Source organism: Cheilinus undulatus, linkage group 8, assembly GCF_018320785.1.
Source record: "Cheilinus undulatus linkage group 8, ASM1832078v1, whole genome shotgun sequence".
NCBI classification, from domain to species: domain Eukaryota; kingdom Metazoa; phylum Chordata; class Actinopteri; order Labriformes; family Labridae; genus Cheilinus; species Cheilinus undulatus.
This window is the reverse complement of record NC_054872.1, coordinates 1,615,987-1,636,511: the sequence shown is the minus strand read 5'-3', so window position 1 is coordinate 1,636,511 and position 20,525 is coordinate 1,615,987. Positions and strand designations below refer to the sequence as shown.

The 20,525-nt window shown below is 43.2% G+C and overlaps 1 protein-coding gene across 1 annotated transcript in view; it reads left to right on the top strand.

Annotated features, from left to right (window-relative positions):
• grik2 (glutamate receptor, ionotropic, kainate 2) overlaps window positions 1–20,525 on the top strand; it is a 529,835-nt gene that overhangs the window by 245,873 nt on the left and 263,437 nt on the right. The window contains exon 6 of the mRNA XM_041793394.1: window positions 16–189. Coding sequence (XP_041649328.1) covers window positions 16–189 — 174 coding nt within the window. The remainder of the gene's footprint in view (window positions 1–15; window positions 190–20,525) is intronic.

Here is a 20,525-nt window from a genome sequence, read left to right as displayed (position 1 = left end):
TATCGTCCTCTCCAGGACCTGTTTGCTCTGGACGTGGAGCCGTACCGATACAGTGGTGTGAACATGACGGGCTTCAGGATCCTCAACACGGAGAACAGCCAGGTGGCGTCCATCATCGAGAAATGGTCCATGGAACGCCTGCAGGCTCCTCCCAAACCTGACTCTGGTCTACTGGACGGCTTTATGACCGTGAGTCTCAAATACAACAGGAGGAGTGAATGAGTCATGAATGAGGGAATCATGCTCTCCATCTCAGTGTTTGTTTGCCATCATGGTGGGACAGGAAGTTGGCTTATAGATGATAGCATTTACGCTGCCTGTCCACATCTGCAGTGGTGTCACATCATCATCACCCTTTGTCTCTGTAGGAATGAAAATTATTGGTGTCTATGTGAGACTTTGTTTTGAATATTAGTACTAATTTGACTCGGTCTGACCAAACCTCAGCATCTACGTGAAAGCTTTGTTTACGACTGGCAGAGTCATAAATAGATGAATGTCTCCCTGAGAGTCTCTGGCATTGGCTCTCTTCAAAGTCAGAGCAGGCTACTTAGCTAACCCTGGGATCTTTTAAGCAGAACCATAACGGCCAACCAGGAAATGGTTAAATCTAAGCTGAGAAAGCTGCTGACATGTGAGATAATTTAGTTACATTAGTGGGTGACGTTACTGTCTGAGGTTATGGTGTAATGCTGATTCAAGGGTCTGTTTGTAAACGAAGACTTGGTCCATGTCTGCTCTTAGATGGACTGGGGTCCGTGTCTCTTCTTAGGTGGACTGGGGTCTGTGTCTCGTCTTAGGTGGACTGGGGTCTGTGTCTCCTCTTAGATGGACTGGGGTCTGCGTCTCCTCTTAGATGGACTGGGGTCTGCGTCTCCTCTTAGATGGACTGGGGTCATGACACATGACACATTTTAAGGCATTTGTTAAAGACATGCACATTATTCAGCAGATTTTCTTTATGATGGTATTTAAAGGGATGCCATGGGTATTGTTGACTCTCCCAGGATACTGTATTGCTGCCTGACCATATCAGGGACACATTTCTGAAACATCCCAGAGATGCCTGAACAATGCTGCAGGGGTCACAGCTTTTCTGATGCAACACGCTAACTGAAAAAGCTCTTTGAATATCCAAATACCTGTCCTCATCTCTCTGCAGGGTCTCTGCTATTTCTCAGACATGAGGTCAGTGAAGATGTAAAGCAATGTTCTGGGCATAATAGATTTGTTAGGCTGGCTGTGCAGTGGCTTCTCCTCCTGCAACATCCGCCGTCGTCCTCGGGGAGTCAGATGGAAAAACCTCCGTGCCCCGAGTGTGAGCCGCGGGTGTGATAAGAAGAGTCTCTGTCACTGTGATCTGAAAGTTCTCTGATCAGAGCACACTGCCTGTAATAACTGTTCCTCCACGCTGCTTTCATTTCACCACTCTTATCTGGGAGCGCTGCCAAAAAAAGTCGAACCACCAGAGACGAGGAGCGGAGAGGCGGCGAGAGTAATGGAGGAGAGGAGATGAATGAAACAGAGAAGAAGAAGGAGAAGGACGGAGGCAGGGTGAAGGGAGTCAGAGTGACTGTCGGGGTGTTAAACGTGAGGCCGATGGAGCCGTTTGGTCTGATTCCAGTTGGACAGCACTGGCGGCGGCGGCGGCGGCGGCATGTTGGCTGGTGATTGAAAACAGTGGCTTACCTCTGGGGAACACACTCCTCTTTTTTTTCCTAAAAGAGCGAGATGTTGCTGAGTCATGTTTGTGGATTGATATCGGAGAGTGGGTGTTACTCACTTTAAGCCCCTTTTGTTGGATTTGTGGCTCAATCAATACTGTTTCCCACTTGAGAGCTGAAATGGACTGTGTGGGTAATAACTGTTCCTTTTCCACACACAGAGCTCACGCTGCCTTTATGGGTGCTAGCTTCCAGCGCTAGCTGCTACATGGAGTCAATCTGATGTCTTAAGTGCAGAAGAGACGGAGAATCAAAGATCTGTGTAGAGTCATGATCGAGCAGAGCGCCGTGGTTATTTTTGGATCAGCGACAGGAGGAGATTTATCTCTGTGTGAGGAGTGTGCTGTGACCCGGCTCATCACTGGATTAATGGCATATGAGTCTGAAGGTGGGGATTGATTAATTAGACAAATGGCAATCAGTCAGCAGCTAATGCATATTGACATGGCAGAAGGTTCCGTAAACGTTTGATTAACGGCTTCATTTGTGTGCTGTATTTACGGCGTTGTGTGCTTAAGTAGTGAACTGCTGACGTGGTGTAACTTACGGCCCTGCACGTGCTGATGGATGGCACGGCCGAGACTTCACTGCTGCATCTCCACCAGCATCATCACGCCATGTCAAAAGGATAAAATGATTCCAATAATGTGCTGACTAAGTTTCTGTAATGTTCATATCCTGTGATAATGTAGAGCAGGGCTATTCAATTAGTTTGAAATGAGGGCCAAATCCTGATAAAGGTTCCTAAGGAACGGCCGGGGAGATGGTGCACAACACAAAGGTGGTCATTTTTAACAATTCAATCCAAGTGTTTGAGATTTTTCTGCTCAACTGAGGCAAGCTCGCTTCCACAGTCCCTTCACAGGCTACTTCTTTTATCTAAAGCCCATGCCAATGCTAGTGATGCTAATTTAGCACTTTCTCATTCTGCATAAGCCTGTAAAATTATAAGACATCTCTACTCGTAGTTGAACTTCCTTTTTGTTTTGAGTAGAAAGAGAGACTTTGGTTCTGGCGAAAATGCTAAGCAAGAATATGGACACAGGTGTTCAAATGTGAGACAGCAGAGGAGAGCAGCAGGAATGGGACGATCTTAATGAATGGGAATAACTTGCACACCATGACGTGGGAATCCTGGGACAAATACATCAGGAAATTAATGTGACAAATCATCATACAAATATAATAAATGCATGAAGTTTAAAAAATGTGTGGGTCATTTTTTAGTATCAGTTTTCTACTCAAAGGGCCCCTAAAATTGACCTCAGGGCCTGATCTGGCCCCAGAGCTTCTGATTGAATAGCCTGCTTCTCAAAAATGTTTTATAATTTTGCAGTAATAATCCGTACATTCAAACATTCGACCTTTATGCTGCAAATATGTACCGACTCCGCTAAAGCTGAGTCATGAACAGAGATCCTCAAAGACTGATTTACAGCGGTGCAGAGGAAAAGTGCAGTGGTAGTTTTTATCAGAACTGGACCTCATTTCTTCATTAAAGAGCTTAGAACAGCACTGGAAGCTTTTCATGGTGGTACAGATGTTTTAGCCCTCCTCCTGACATGTTTGGCATAAGTCTGTAACCTTTAATGGTGGGGTTGAACTGGTAAAGCCTTTACTTGGAAGGAGCTTTACAGCAGTTCTGATCAGATCTGGACATCATTTCTTATTAAAAGAGGAGCAAAGAGTGACAACGAAAGCTTTTCTTGGTGGGAAAGATCTTGGTGTACTTCTCCTAGCTGCACCGTTTGTAAACCAGGGGCGTCTGTGGATCATTGGGTAGAGTCAGTTGTCCCTGGTTCATATGTTCGATGTGTCCTTGGGTAAGACATTTAACCCTAATTTGCACAATTTGCTCCCACTGCTTTGTTCATGGGGTGTAAATGGATGCATTGAATAGGATTAGCTAATACTGGTGGCCAGTTCTCCATAATGACCTCTGCCATCAGTGTATGAATGAGGAGTAGGTGGGTATGTGTGACTGGTGCTGCTATTTGCTGCTGTAATCCATTAGGGCATTATAAATCAGGACATCTTATTATTTGGTTGCAAATATTTTTAATATTTATTGTGTCATCTGGATTTTGTCCTGAGAAAAAAAAAAACAAAAAACAGCTATAAATCCTTGTCAGAATGTTTGTTTACAGTATTAGCATGGTTTTGAAAGACGAATAATACAGTGTAGCACAAGCTTCATGCTCTATTGATGGCCAAATTTAATTTAATTCAAAGAATTTTTTTGGGAGGGCGGGGGGATCAAAAATGGGCAGCAGGCCACATTTGGCCCCTGGGCCATAATTTGGACAAACCTGGCTTATTGTAATCAAACAGCTGATGTCACACAGGCTTTGTCCAATTACTGTTAGTCTTTGGTTCCACAACTGTAAAAATATTCTGTTGTGAAAGTGGTCAGTCAGAAACTCTATATACTTTTCCGAGGTCATTTTCACACCTTCAGGGACCCTAAAGGGGCCTACCAGCTCTCTCCTCATGAATCCAGCCCAGAACATGACTCCGCCCCCTCCTTGCTGACGTCACAGCCTCATTGGGACATGGTGTCCATCCACCAACCATCCACTACTCCTCCATCTGGACCATCCAGGGTTGCACGGCACTCATCAGTCAACAAGACTGTTTGAAAATGAGTCTTCATGTATTTCTGGGTCCACTGCAACCGTTTCTGCTCGTGAGCATTGGTTAGGGGGGGCTGAATAGTAGGTTTATGCACGACTGCAAGCCTCTGGAGGATCCTACACCTTGAGGTTAGTGAGACTCCAGAGGCACCAGCAGCTTCAAATACCTGTTTGCTGCTTTGTAATGGCATTTTAGCAGCTGCTCTCTTAATCCATGAATTTGTCTGTCAGAAACCTTCCTCATTATGCCTTTATCTGCACGAGCCCGTCTGTGCTCTGAATCTGCCACAAAAGTCTTCACAGTACGATGATCACGATTAATTTTTCCTGAAATATCTCATGTTTTAATTACCTGTCCAAGGCATTACACTATTTGGCACTTTTTGGCAGCAGAGATGCTTTTTCTTTCCCATATTGCTTAAATCTGTGGGCTGCTTAATAATGTGGAACAGGGCATTTTGAGGAATTTATTTTGTTCAAAAACATTTGAATTATGCTCTAATGGCTGATGACTTAAAAAAATACTCTCTCATTTGCATAAATACTTAGGAAAATAAGAGAAAAATGTCATTTGCTTAATAATGTGGAAAGCGGTGTAAATACTCTCTTATACCTCATCACACCTGCATCCGGTGACCCCCTCTGAGTGTCTCACGACCCCTAAGGTTGAGAACCCCTGCTCTAATGGACATGAAAGGAGCTGCAGCTTTTTATCACTTCTGCACTGGCTTCATTTTCCAAACCTGGAGGTTTTTCAGCTGACAGGCTTTACAGAGCAGCTCTCTGCAGGCTTTTGCTCGTTTGGCTGGTCTCATTGGAAGTCTCTGGTCAGAACGGAGCCTTTAGTTACCGATAACAAATCTGTCAGAGACAAAAACATTTTTAATCAGGAATATTTTCTATGGTGCAGCCATGACAGCTGGAGACATCCCAGAAACAATGCTTCTTTATAAATCTGTTAGGAGTTTAGAAGCCTGAGGTTAAAGTCGACCCGTGTTCCAGTTACCTTAACTTTTACTGTCTGTTCATAACTTCCTCCTGACTTTGGGGAGACCAGAGAAACTTTGGGCCACATCCCAGAGTCCTGACGACCATGTAATGTCTCCCTGCTGTTTAAAATGTGCTGTGAAGTTTCTATCAAAGTGTCTGTAGTCCATCGTCACCTCCAACGAGTCTAACGTCATTATTTTCCTCTTCTTTCTTTTGAATTCTCCGTTCACTGACAGCAGCTCCTCTCAAACCTCTGCTGAGTCTCTGCCTCGAATCATGAAGAACATTAAATAACCCAATGAAGATTTCTTTTCTCCCAGCACCTGTCAAACCAGGTAAACTAATGCCCCTCGTTCCTTTATGCTGCCATCAATTAATGTGACGGCGGAGAGCCCCTGCCCCGAGTCGTGGCTTAACACGCAGGACGACAGTGACCTTACAAGCTTCACGCTCTCATTACCATAATGTCTCTGCTTGTTAATTGCTTAAGCTGCTGTCTGATTCATTGTGTGCCCTGCAAAATTGAAACGGGTTCAAAAAAACACTCAGGCATGACTGTAATTTCTGCGTTTATCTCGCTGTCATGAGTTGGGGAGCGACGTTAACTTTTCCCCTCCTGGGCTGACCCCGAAGGCATCAAGGTCGCCTCTTTGTTTGCTGCAGCTCAAAAACACGAGTTGGTATTCAGAGCCACGGCGTCACGTCGGAATCAATTGGTTTCTGGTATTAGCATAAATATGCTACCTGTGGGCGCGTTTAAACGGGGCAGTGATGGAAAGCCATTTCGTTTTTGACAGATATCATTTAAATTCGGATCCAAGCAGAGTTATAGAAAAATGTCACACAGACATCAGACGTGTTCCAGGATTCATATTATCTGAGCATCAGTCAAACAGCCATATGGTGGACGCTGGGAACAGATAGGATGAGTCAGATGAGAAATATGTTAAACAGCAGAGCGCTCTGCAGAGGGCTGACAGCCAAAAGTGTGTTAGCACCGTGCAATTATTGTGAGCCTGCCAACAAACCTGCTTACACTGAAGACGACCAGAACAAGTGGAAAATGCATCACTGGGATAAAGATTCAGCTAAAATGTAACGCGTTTCTCATCAGGAGGGACAAAATATGGTCAAAATGTTTATTTTCTGTGATTTAAAAATAATGTAATCTGATTTGTTATCAGTACATCTCAATATTTTACAGCATTTTAAGACACTCCACGAGGATATGAGTCAAAAACAAGCAAAGCAGTGAAAAAAAACACAAAAAAGTGAATGTAAAAACAAAAGACACAAAGATCACAAGCAAAAAGACCAGAAGAAATCAAAAAATACTCCTTAAAATTTTGTGTAAAAACGGGAATTTTTGGGGGAAACCTAGCATATCCTTCCATCAGAGGTGGGTAGAACCGCGCCACATTTACTCCGTTACGTGTAGTTGAGTAGTTTTTTAACTCCTACTTCTGAGAGTAGTTACTGAGCAGAGAACTTTTTACTTCTACTGCGTTATACTGGCCATGCTCTGGTCGCTACTGTTACTGGTCTATATGGTTAGCTACACAAGCTAACGACTGCACTGATGTTAGCTACACAAGCTAACGACTGTACTGATGTTAGCTACACAAGCTAACGACTGCACTGATGTTAGCTACACAAGCTAACGACTGCACTGTTAGTTAGCTACACAAGCTAACGACTGCACTGATGTTAGCTACACAAGCTAACGACTGCACTGTTAGTTAGCTACACAAGCTAACGCCTGCACTGATGTTAGCTACACAAGCTAACGACTGCACTGATGTTAGCTACACAAGCTAACGACTGTACTGATGTTAGCTACACAAGCTAACGACTGCACTGTTAGTTAGCTACACAAGCTAACGACTGCACTGATGTTAGCTACACAAGCTAACGACTGCACTGTTAGTTAGCTACACAAGCTAACGCCTGCACTGATGTTAGCTACACAAGCTAACGACTGCACTGATGTTAGCTACACAAGCTAACGCCTGCACTGATGTTAGCTACACAAGCTAACGACTGCACTGATGTTAGCTACACAAGCTAACGACTGCACTGATGTTAGCTACACAAGCTAACGACTGCACTGATGTTAGCTACACAAGCTAACGACTGCACTGATGTTAGCTACACAAGCTAACGACTGCACTGTTAGTTAGCTACACAAGCTAACGCCTGCACTGATGTTAGCTACACAAGCTAACGACTGCACTGATGTTAGCTACACAAGCTAACGACTGCACTGATGTTAGCTAAACAAGCTAACGACTGCACTGATGTTAGCTATACAAGCTAACGACTGCACTGATGTTAGCTTGTTTAGCTAACGACTGCACTGATGTTAGCTACACAAGCTAACGACTGTACTGATGTTAGCTACACAAGCTAACGACTGCACTGATGTTAGCTACACAAGCTAACGACTGCACTGTTAGTTAGCTACACAAGCTAACGACTGCACTGATGTTAGCTTGTTTAGCTAACGACTGCACTGATGTTAGCTACACAAGCTAACGACTGTACTGATGTTAGCTACACAAGCTAACGACTGCACTGATGGTCAGCTACACAAGCTAACGACTGCACTGATGTTAGCTACACAAGCTAACGACTGTACTGATGGTCAGCTACACAAGCTAACGACTGCACTGATGGTCAGCTACACAAGCTAACGACTGCACTGATGGTCAGCTACACAAGCTAACGACTGTACTGATGTTAGCTTGTTTAGCTAACGACTGCACTGATGTTAGCTACACAAGCTAACGACTGTACTGATGTTAGCTACACAAGCTAACGACTGCACTGATGTTAGCTACACAAGCTAACATCAGTGCAGTCGTTAGCTAAACAAGCTAACGACTGCACTGATGTTAGCTACACAAGCTAACGACTGCACTGATGGTCAGCTACACAAGCTAACGCCTGCACTGATAGTTAGCTACACAAGCTAACGACTGCACTGATGTTAGCTTGTTTAGCTAATGACTGCACTGATGTTAGCTACACAAGCTAACGCCTACACTGATGGTCAGCTAAACAAGCTAACGCCTGCACTGATGGTTAGCTACACAAGCTAACGCCTGCACTGATGTTAGCTAAACAAGCTAACGACTGCACTGATAGTTAGCTAAACAAGCTAACGCCTGTACTGATGGTTAGCTACACAAGCTAACGACTGCACTGATAGTTAGCTAAACAAGCTAACGCCTGTACTGATAGTTAGCTAAACAAGCTAACAACTGCACTGATGGTTAGCTACACAAGCTAACGACTGCACTGATGGTCAGCTAAACAAGCTAACGACTGCACTGATGGTCAGCTAAACAAGCTAACGACTGCACTGATGTTAGCTAAACAAGCTAACGACTGCACTGATGGTAAGCTAAACAAGCTAACGACTGCACTGATGGTTAGCTAAACAAGCTAACGACGGCACTGATGGTTAGCTAAACAAGCTAACGACTGCACTGATGGTTAGCTAAACAAGCTAACGACTGCACTGATGTTAGCTAAACAAGCTAACGCCTGCACTGATGGTTAGCTAAACAAGCTAACGACTGCACTGATGGTCAGCTAAATAAGCTAACGACTGCACTGATGGTCAGCTAAATAAGCTAACGACTGCACTGATGGTTAGCTAAACAAGCTAACGACTGCACTGATGTTAGCTAAATAAGCTAACGACTGCACTGATGGTTAGCTAAACAAGCTAACGACTGCACTGATGGTCAGCTAAATAAGCTAACGACTGCACTGATGGTCAGCTAAATAAGCTAACGACTGCACTGATGTTAGCTAAACAAGCTAACGCCTGCACTGATGTTAGCTAAACAAGCTAACGACTGCACTGATGTTAGCTAAACAAGCTAACGCCTGCACTGATGGTTAGCTAAAGGTCTTAAGTTCTAATCTCTGTTTTTAGCTGCAGACTGCAACGACACAGCTGTGTCAGTGATAAATGTCGTCACGTGTCCACCCACCTCTGAAACTCTGCCACAAACGTGATTTTACACGCCATTATTTAAGGTTAGGTCGTAGGTGAGACTATTATGGTGTGTGTGTGGCATATCTCTGATATCAGTGATTATAGCTAACATGGTTATAACGTGGGGCTAGTGGGACAAAGTTGTTGAGAGATAGTCAGGATAAAAATTCATAACTTGGAGCTAAAATGTAAAAATTAAATAAAAAAGGGCAACAAGTCAGAAATGAGGCCAGTTCATCAGATTAAGTTCATAAATATGAGCTGAAAATCATCAACACATGATAAAATAAATATAATGTAGGGCTGGGTATTGCCACTGATTTCCTGAATCGATTAGATTCCAATTCTCAAGGCCCCGATTCAGTTCGATTCGATATCGATTCATGTGGGGATATTTTAGTAAAAAGTCCTGCGGTTTCTACATTTAGGAGATTCTCAGAGAACTTCCTTTGGAAATAGTACAAAGAATGTTCCAACTAGGCGCATTATTACAAATTACAAGGTTAGCATTTAAAATTGATCCTGAACTAGAAGTATTCACTCCATCACTATTTCACCTCCATGTGGCACATCCTGGATATGTTCCTTTTGTCCAGTTTGCTTCTGTATTTGTGACGTTTAAATCCAAAATGCAGTCAGGTTTGGAGGTTCCTTCAGTGGAGCAGAGCTGCCAGGCTCCACCATGTTTGTGTTTACAGAGATAAGTCACTTACTGCATGTCCAAGTGTAAACTCTTGTTGTTAAATGACTAAAAATCAAAATAAGTAAATTTGATAGCTTATTTTAACAGCTTCAGCTTCACCGCTCTCTGCCGAGTCACCTGCAAAGCTCTGCTGCTCGCGCTGCACCAGCGGAGGTTTCTGTTTGAGGAAGAGATATTCAGCTCGTATTGATAACGCGCCCAGATATCCAAAATTAGATGACTGGGCGTGAGATTTAAACCTTGAATCAGAGTCTAAACGCTTTTAGAAGCAAGTACCAGTCAACTTTCAGGCTGCGTGAGTGACGTAAGTCTGAGACTAGAAGCACAAGGAGCCGACAGGAGAAGGACATATTGAAGGATTGATCTTTGGATTTTATGGATCGATATCGGATTTAAAAAAAAAAAAAAAAAAAAAAAGGATCTGAATCGGAGAATCGATTTTTTGAACCCAGGCCTAATATAATGTGATTAAAAAGTAAGAACTGCAAGGTATAAATTCATGTATGTGAGATTAAAATTATCATGTAGAAATAAGATAACTATAATGAGAGAAAGAGTCTATTTTATCTCATTATATTGAACTTTTCATCCCATAATTGTGATTAACAAACAGAACGACTGATGTTTTGTGTATTAAGTTTTTATTTCTTCTTACTTTTGGCAAGTTATGCTTCTTTATTTATGACAGTGTACAGTTTACACTACTACCCCTGAATAATACACTGCCTGGCTAAAAAACAAAGTCGCCACCAAAAAAAGGTCACACACTCTAATATGTCGTTGGTCCGCCTTTAGCTTTGATTACAGCAGCATTCGCTGTGGCATTGTTTCGATGAGCTTCTGCAATGTCACAAGATTTATTTCCATCCAGTGTTGCATTAATTTTTCACCAAGATCTAGTATTGATGATGGGAGAGTCTGACCACTGTGCAAAGCCTTCTCCAGCACATCCCAAAGATTCTCAATGGGGTTCAGGTCTGGACTCTGCGGTGGCCAATCCATGAGTGAAAATGATGTCTCATGCTCCCTGAACCACTCTTTCACAATTTGAGCCCCATGAATCCTGGCATTGTCATATTGGAATATGCCCGTGCCATGAGGGAAGAAAAAATCCATTGATGGAATAACCTGGTCATTCAGTATATTCAGGTAGTCAGCTGACCTCATTCTTTGGGCACATAATGTTGCTGAACCTAGACCTGACCAACTGCAGCAACCCCAGATCATAGCCCCGCCCCCACAGGCTTGTACAGTAGGCACTAGGCATGATGGGTGCATCACTTCACCTGCCTCCCTTCTTAGCCTGATGCACCCATCACTCTGGAACAGGGTAAATCTGGACTCATCAGACCACATGACCTTCTTCCACTCCTCCAGAGTTCAATCTTTATGCTCCCCAGCAAACTGAAGCCTTTTTTGCATGCCAATGATTTGACCCTTCTTAAACAGACTGACATCTTTTCCACGACCACAGGATGTGTCTTTCGACATGGTTGTTTAAGAAATGAGAAGTTACTCATTGCATCAGCATCAACTTGTTACCAGCTGAAAGATAATCGCCCATGCAGTAAATATCCAATAGGAGGCTCATACCTATTTGCTTGGTTCAATCCAGGTGGCGACTTTTTTTTGGCCAGGCAGTGCATGTTGTAATGCAACATGTTTTAATGAAATGCACCAAATGAAGTTACTCACTATTTGAGTAGTCTTTTAATAAGGTACTTCTTTACTCTTACTCAAGTATTTATTTTATTTTTATGAGTACTTTTGCTTCTATGTGAATAATTATTATTGTTAAGTAACAGTACTTTTACTTTTATTACTGTAACTGTGTGCTCTACTCACCTTCACATATTTTGGGTGGGATTCTTTGTATTGTACACATTGTTGGACACCTTTTGGAATGAATCAATCACAACACTGTCAGATAGTTCCTGTCTCAGACTAGAATCATCAGAGTCTTTGAGCATGTTACCTGTGATTCAGTTTGTCAAGTTGCAGAAAGCCTGCGAGGTGGCACGGGGGTTAGCATTGTTGTCTCGCAGCAAGAGGGTTGACCGTTGCCGTGACTGTAAGCGTGCTTGGTTGTTAGTCTTTGTATGTCAGCTCTGTGAGTGTAGACCAGTCCAGGGTGTGGACCGCTTCTTGCCCCAAGCCTGCTGGGACAGGCTGCAGCACCCCGCAACCCCAAACAAGATTAGTGGTGTAGAGTATGGATGCGGGCCCGCCTCTGCCTATACGCAAACTACGCAGTGCGTAGGGCCTCATCACCGTGGGGGCCTCAGCTCTCTCTCTCTGAACATCAGTCTGGTGTTTGCGTGATAAATATGATCAGGTAATGCACATACAACATTGAACAAACATAAACTTTACCTAGCCGTCACACACTTGTAAATTAACCCTAAAGATATCTGTTTTTGGAGATCAGTGCCATCTGTGACCAGTTATGTACGCACAGTGTCCGCTCGCTCTCGCTCCTATTTGCAGCACAGAAACTCTCATCACGTCTGTCACCTTTTATTCTGCATCCTCTCTCATCAAACGTTTACTTCTACTATCCTTTAGTTTGTGGATTTATGATAACACTTCACAAAGTTCCCACGCTGATTCTGATCAGGAATTTATTGATGTTATCAAAGGTGAAAATATTAGCAAAAACACCCCAGCCAACATTGGGAAAATAGGAAAACATGGAATTTAATGGCAAAAGGCTTAAATGGGTGAAAAGTGACAAAAAAAAAGGCAAAAATGGGATAAAAGTGACAAAAAATAAGTGGAAAAAAAATGGACTAAAAGCAGTAAAAATGGATTAAACATGGTGTAAAAAGGAGAAAAGGGGCAAAACATTGCAAATAAGTGTAATGGAAATATACAGACAAAAAAAATAAAGGTTGACAATTAAATCCTACTGTGTAAATGACTTGCATTGGATCATTTCTAAGGTCAAAGTTCCCCATTTTTAAGGTTTTCTGGGGAATCATTTTTCAAATTAAGACATAGAAGAGCCACAGATCATCACTAAAGAGCCACACGTTGAGTATCACTGGCTCAGGCCCTCACTTTGGCCCGGGGCGGCCTTGGCTGGATGAATAAAATTGCACGTTACAGTGACCTCAGCATCATCCAAAAGAAGCCTGGAATCGGGACCAAACCTGGCCTCATGTTTGGCTTACAGTTGTCTCGTTTGTGATCATTTTTAGTTTGTTTCACCAAGAGTGGTCTGGCATTTGTTGCCATGAGAAGATGTTCTCTAACTGGTGGATCAGTGGACCAATCAGAGCTAACAAAGGCCAGCTGTTACTAGGGGCGCTATAATAGTTTAAAGCAGTAGTCAGTATAGGTCCAGTGGTAACTCCTGTGGTCGTACATTGAAAGGAATCCCCGCTGTGGGCTCATGTTTCTGTTTGCATACAGCTGGTAAGCAAAGCTGCTTGGATTTTATTGTCAGCATTTTGTCCTTCACTGACCTCCAGGAGCTGCAGTGCAACAATTTTTCTGAGAATTTGGAGATGAATGGAGGTTTAGAAATAGAACTGTAGTTATTTGGTGGGGTTGGATTGAGGGCAGAGTTTTTTTAATAGGTTGGACGTTTGCCACGTTTGAAACACAGCCAGAGGTGAGAGAGAGATTCATAAATGAAAGAAGGCTGGGGACCAAGGCGGGAGCACAAATACAATGTGGGGAAGATTGTGCAGAGAGACCGGGGGGGCTTTAACAAGACAGCAGGAGGATGATGTGTAAGAAAAAGAAGCATCGGTAAAACTGGATCAGATGTTATTGATCGGATCAACAATGGAGGACACAGGTTTTCTAAGGGTTCAGGGACAGATGGGGCAGAGTTTATCAGCCTGTCAGTGAAACAGATCTGCTGTTTGTTGTTGCCGGTTCGGGTTAAAGAAGGAAACTCTGACAGCAATGGACCGACAGAAAACTCAACCATGATTATTGTGACATTCAGTTCATTTCACCTCTGAATGAATGAAAAGAGACGATGAAACAATGGACTCTAAAAATTAAAATAAAAGTGAAATATGTCTGAAATTCCATTATCTACCACCACATCACAGCTAAAGCTGAAGTTTTGCATCAAAAGAAATCATCGAAGGTGGTTTGGAAATCTGATCTGGATGCCTCCTGGTGGCCTTCCTTTGGAGGTCTTCCAGGCGAAGGGAGGAGACCTCAGGGTACACCCAGAATGTGCTGACTATGGAGTCATTATTGCTGCACAACTGAAGCCCATTTCAACATTATGAGAGCATGATGTATGGATTTTGGGCTCTGGTTTTTCTTCTAACTTTCCAGTAGGCTGCCTATGTGCTCTAAAGTAGGGGTTCTCAACGTTGGGGTTAAGACCCCATTAGGGGTGGCGAGACACTGAGAGGGGGTCTCCATATGCCTTAAAAAAACATTTTTGAATTACACTGTTGCCTGCAGGAACCAATTTTTCCTAATTTTGACACATTTTTGCAACTGAAAACCCATGTTTGGTCAATTTTAAACTCTTTCCACTACTTTTTTTCTGACACTTCTGAAACAAATCTTTCAGCTCTCCACCTATTGATGGCTCTGTTGACACATTATTGCCAATATTAACCTCTTTTACCACTTTTTAAGCCACGTTTCACCATTTGATATGCCAATTTTTGCCAGTTTCTGACTATTTCTGCCTCAGCTTACCTTTTTTTGCCAGTTTGTATCAATTTTCATCCCATTTCACCAAATTTTCACCATTTCAGCCACTTTTAAATCCCCTTTTAGCCCCTAATATGCATATTTTTGCCACTTTTAATGGCATTTCTAAGCCATTTCTGCTGCTTTTAAAATCCGATTTCACCACCTTTCCCACCATTCTTTGCCATTATTAGCCTATATTATCTATTTTAACATATTTTCATTCTTTTTTTTAACAAAAGGATTCACATTTTTGAAAGGGCTACTCACTGCACAAATGAATACAAATGTGCTTCTTTGCTAAGAGTGGTTATTATTCAGGTAAAATCTAAAATACCACAGCTTAACTTTACAATGGACCCTCTCTGTGTATTCTCAAAAAAGCTCTGCGCACTCAACCAATAGGCAACAAGGACAGAATTGACCAATCATGTTTGCTCTGCTCGTTGTCACTGTGCTGTTCAAACATTGTATAAGTCTGAGAGCCAAAACAGCAATTATTGGAAATATAAAACGAGGTAGCAAAGAAGTGACAAACATAGACATCTGAAAAATTAGTCTACTTTTTAAAGCCTAAATGTTTCGTACGTACACAGAGAAAAGTTTTAAGTTTAAATGTTTCGTACATATACATAAAAAGATTTAAGTTTAAAGTTTCGTACGTACACATAGAAAGATTTAAGTTTAAAGTTCCGTACATACACATAGAAAGTTTTAAGTTTAAAGTTTCGTACGTACACATAGAAAGATTTAAGTTTAAAGTTTCGTACATACACATAGAAAGATTTAAGTTTAAAGTTTCATACATACACATAGAAAGTTTTAAGTTTAAAGTTTCGTACATACACATAGAAAGATTTAAGTTTAAAGTTTCATACATACACATAGAAAGATTTAAGTTTAAAGTTTCGTACGTACACATAGAAAGATTTAAGTTTAAAGTTTCATACGTACACATAGAAAGATTTAAGTTTAAAGTTTCATACATACACATAGAAAGATTTAAGTTTAAAGTTTCGTACGTACACATAGAAAGATTTAAGTTTAAAGTTTCGTACGTACACATAGAAAGATTTGTTTAAAGTTTCATACATACACAGAGAAAGATTTAAGTTTAAAGTTTCGTACGTACACATAGAAAGTTTTAAGTTTAAAGTTTTGTACATACACATAGAAAGATTTAAGTTTAAAGTTTCGTACGTACACAGAGCAAAATCAGAGAGCAATGAACGAGCAACTAAAGATTTTGGAAGCAGACGTTTAGAGTAGAGAGGAGGCCTGGAGACCGATTAGAGCCCAGAGACAGGTTTGAATGGGAAGAAAAATCTGAGCCCAAAATCAACAAGTCATTCTCTCATGCTCGAGTTTTCAACAGTAATGGCTCTATAGCTGCTGCAGGATAGATCCATGTGGTCTAGGAAGGAGGAATATCTGGGTTGGCTTTCTTCTCCTGCTGCCACAATGACCTGGACCCGGTCCACAGAGGAAGAACACATGAATATAGTATTAATCAATGACATATACAAGAGCTTGAATCTAAGGATGCATATTATCTGCATACCAGAACCCTGACTGTCTACTTCCACTCTTCTCTCTCTGCTCGGCTCAGCCTCTCTGCACAGAGATAAAGGTCTGTATATATTTATACATCAGTGTATTTGATACCCACAAAAATCCATTATTCCTATTTAAATTCTCGTCCTGTGGTCTGAGATGAAGAAAGACGTTTCTGTGCTCTGATGGTCTGCTATACCGGAATATTTTATCAGGGCTTCTTTGTTATTAAAGACTGTTTTTTACAGTCAAATGAAAAAACTAAAATTAGACATAAGAATGAATGTTTCATCCTCCCTCAAACACAATACAGTAAAAAATAACCCATATTAAATCATTCTCTGTGTTTGGGAGATTTGCCTGTCTCTGTTTTCAGTGTCTCTGGTGGAAAGGAATTGTGTTTTGTTCTGGCAGTGCTCACGAACAGATAAATTGTTAAAGAGCAGTTTATTTCTCCCCGTGTTGGTGTGTGTGTGCGTGTTTGTGTACGCGTGTTGGCTTGGCAGTGAAAGAGATGAGCGAGCTGGAAGAAGACGAGGCTGGTGGAGGGATTGAGAGATGGCTTTTCGTCTCTATCCTGCCTGTTCGTGTTCCAGCCTGTCAGTCATGCTGTCTGCTGCAGACCTCCCCGAGTGGCAGAACAGGCAGGGAAACACGGCCGCACCGGTCGGCGAGGGGGGGTGGGGAGTAGGGGAGGGGGGTATGTAGGTGTTGACCCCGGGCCAGAGCTGTCAAGGCTCACAGCCGAGCACACGCAGCCAGCGCCCAAGAGGAGGCTGTGTGTGCCGGAGTGTTTGATACCCAGATCATGCTCCACTCTGTCGACGCTCAGCTTTTGTGTTGCATTGTGGGATATGCCCTGATGAGGCTGGAGCTGTGGCTTTGAAATGCTTCCAGAGCCTTTGTCTGGAGTTCAAGCTGTTTGAAGGAGTCGTCATTAGGGGGAGACTAATATTTGGTTATTCCCACTTTTGGCTGCGGCCCCACACTCTGCTGTGGGATGAAGCGGTGCCCTCCTCCGCCTCTTAGCCGACGCTCCTCTCAGCTTACTTTATTCCATCTGCTCCTCCGCCGTCTCTCCCTCTCTGGCTCACACACTTGGAGCTGGCTCCGCTTTTGTCCAAATGCCGGGAGAAGGAATTTGGCTGTGACATGTTTCTGGGACATTATTCCGGCAGCTGGCGTTATCCGTGAAGGGACCGGCGGAGCTTGGCAGAGCTGGAGAAGACCAGGAGCAGAGACTCACTGGGTGCTACAGAGTTCACCCAGAGAGCCACTTAGTGTCTGCTGTGGGTTTCTATGAGCCCAGGACACTACGGGATACCAATAACACTCAATGCAGACCTAAAACAGAGATACAAGCCTTTCATTCAGCCTGTGTGAGGTATTACAGTGGGAATCCACGTGGTGATATAATCCCCCGAGTGGCAAAAGCAGGAATACCTTGAAGGAGTGGTGTTCAGCCTAAATGCTGCAACAACACAAGATCTAGATCAGTGGTACTAAACCCACTGGTTGGGACCCAAAAGTGGGCTATGAAGTCCTTTCAGTAGGCTGTGAATGTGTTCCTAGAAGATAAAGGGCCTAAAAGTCCATGAACCTTTCCTTATTGTGTCTTTGACTTGTCACATATTTTGTTCTGGTTGATGTCCAAACCTTTCACTAAATTTCGCTACATCCATCAATCTTTTTCCGCTTTTCTAAGCTCCTCCTAACCTGGCACGCCAGATGGATTCGTTTCACACATCCATATGAAAAACTTTCCATAGACAGTGTTGGGAAAGGGCAGAGCCTTTGAGGATGATTGGATGAACGTTCTGTCCGTCACATCTTTACGGGCCAATCAGAGCGACACACATGGCATAGGAGGAGGAGTAAACTCCATAGAGAGCAGCATAACACGAACCATGGCAACTGTAGACATGTCAGTACACGACTTTTGTTGTTTTTGAAAAGAAAACAACTCTCTTCTCTCAACAACTGCTGTTCTTTGTTCTTCTTTTAACGGAGAATTGTTGTCAAGTTCTGATAAAACTGGCACTTTAGCAGCATCCATGCTAATGTCTTTCAGCATAACGGCATCGGCCTCTTGTTGCGGCTTGCTTTGCCAGTAAGAAACAAGGGATCGGGCGTACCCATCTGCTTTGCAAGGTTAAACTCCTCCCCCTACCTCTGAGAATCACCACCTTATCGTGGGGGAGCGAGCTCTTCTCCACGGGGCCCAGTTGGGCTCAGACTGAAAAGACAACGTGGATCTCTGTGGGCCCACCTGCTGGGATAGTCATGGGAGTTGGGTGCAGTGTAGACCGGACAACAGGCAAGGGTGGAGAATTCGATGTACTTACGTAACCGCTTACCATCGTTCATGATCAGTGGAGCCAGCTGAAGGATTGATCTCTGTTTAAATATGAACTACTGTTATAGCTGCATCTGTCACCTTAGCTCACAGGCTCTGGTTCATTTCAACTCATCCACACCAGTAGCTTCCACCTCTTTCCTCTCAAATGATGCAGATTAGCCTGGTTATTCTCTGACCAGGAATGAGCAGCTTTGCTGGATGGATCCATCTAACGACGGCCAATCCATTTGCTCTGCAAGGTTAGTCCCTGCAGGTCTGCTGCTCTGCTCCCTCTCATTGGTTAAAGTAGTAGAGGCAGTCCATCCTGGACCTGTAAATATGAAACATGTTAGATATTTAGTGTTGAAGGTTGGGGAGGCGCGGGACTGCACGGCGGTCAGGGCCTTTCTATGTGGAGTTTGCATGTTCTCTCCGTGCGTGTGTGGGTTCTCCCTGGGTACTCCAGCTTCCTCCCACCACCAAAGACATGCTCATTAGGTTAACTGGTGACTCTAAAATGGCTGTGGGTGTGAATTTGAGCGTGCCTGGTTGTCTGTCTTTAGATGTCAGCCCTGTGATCGACTGGCGACCAGTCCAGGGTGTACTCCGCCTCTTGCCCAGTGACAGCTTGAATGGGCTCCAGCCCCCCACGACCCCCAGTGGGATAAATGGTATAGAAAATGGATGGATGGAGGGTTGGGGAGGCAATGGATGGATTGAGAGCTGTAAAATAATCATAATAACACCACATACTTGAGACACACTTCATGATGGTTAGAAAGGCAAAATCTGACCCAAAATTAGGTCAAAGGTCAGCCTAGATGTAATGAGTAATCCAGATTAAAGGTTTAAAATGGTCTAAATTAAATAGTTAATTAATAGAAACTAAACCATAACAGAAGAAAGTCATCATGACTAAGGTGGTGCATTTTTCATGATGAAAGCTGATTTATCAGGGTTTCTGCTTTTGAGTGTTTGAATGACTGGCACCACAATTTTAGCTGGATAGTTGTAGTTCTGGGTGGCCAGGTAGCAGCGACTGAGACTTAGTAAAGTACACTTTCTAAAGAAGTTACCGATAAGTGGAGTTTTTGAAGTTAAAATTACAAGATAAAATCTTAAGGCCCGAACATACTCGAGCACACTGTGAGCGGAGCGGACTCCGCGTGGCATGTCTGCAGTCATCAGAGCATCCATAGTCGAGCGCACTGCCCTGTAGTCGTTTCCTGTGAAATTTCCTAGAAATCCTACATTTCCCACAGTCCTTGCGCGTTGTTTACATTTTTCCGTCATGCCGTCCTACACTGACAAAGCCTGCTGGCTTTGCAAAGCAATAAAATTAAAAGACGGTGGTATGTACGCCATTAAATTCTAAAAGAGATGAGGAAGGGGAGTATGCCATGTTGGTGAAGGACGTGCAAGGTATTTACGTGGAAAAAATTTCATTACTTCCGAATGACACATGAAAAGTTCGATGATTTAGTTGGGCGCCTAGCCCCACTCCTTCTCCACTCGGGGAGTCAGCGCTCATCCGTCAACGCTGCAAAGAGGAACAAGATGCAGGTCGGTGTCACATTTAATGCAGGTCGATGTGAAAAATACATGGCGAGCAGTGTTTTGTGTGACACCAGTACACAGTGTGGTGCTCGGTGTTCTTGCGATCTTAAATTTTAACTTTGCCCGCACGGGCCTTGCAGACGTCCGCTTTGAGTCCACGTGAACCTCCGCAGAATACGTTCCGCCCGAGTATGTTTGGGCCTTTAATGTACACCCTGGACTGGTTGCCAGTTGTTCACAGGGCTGACAACCGAGCAGCCACACTCACTCCTACGAGCAATTTAGAGTCCCAAGTCAACCTAACAAGCATGGACAGTGGAGGGATGCACAGGGAGAGCATACAAAC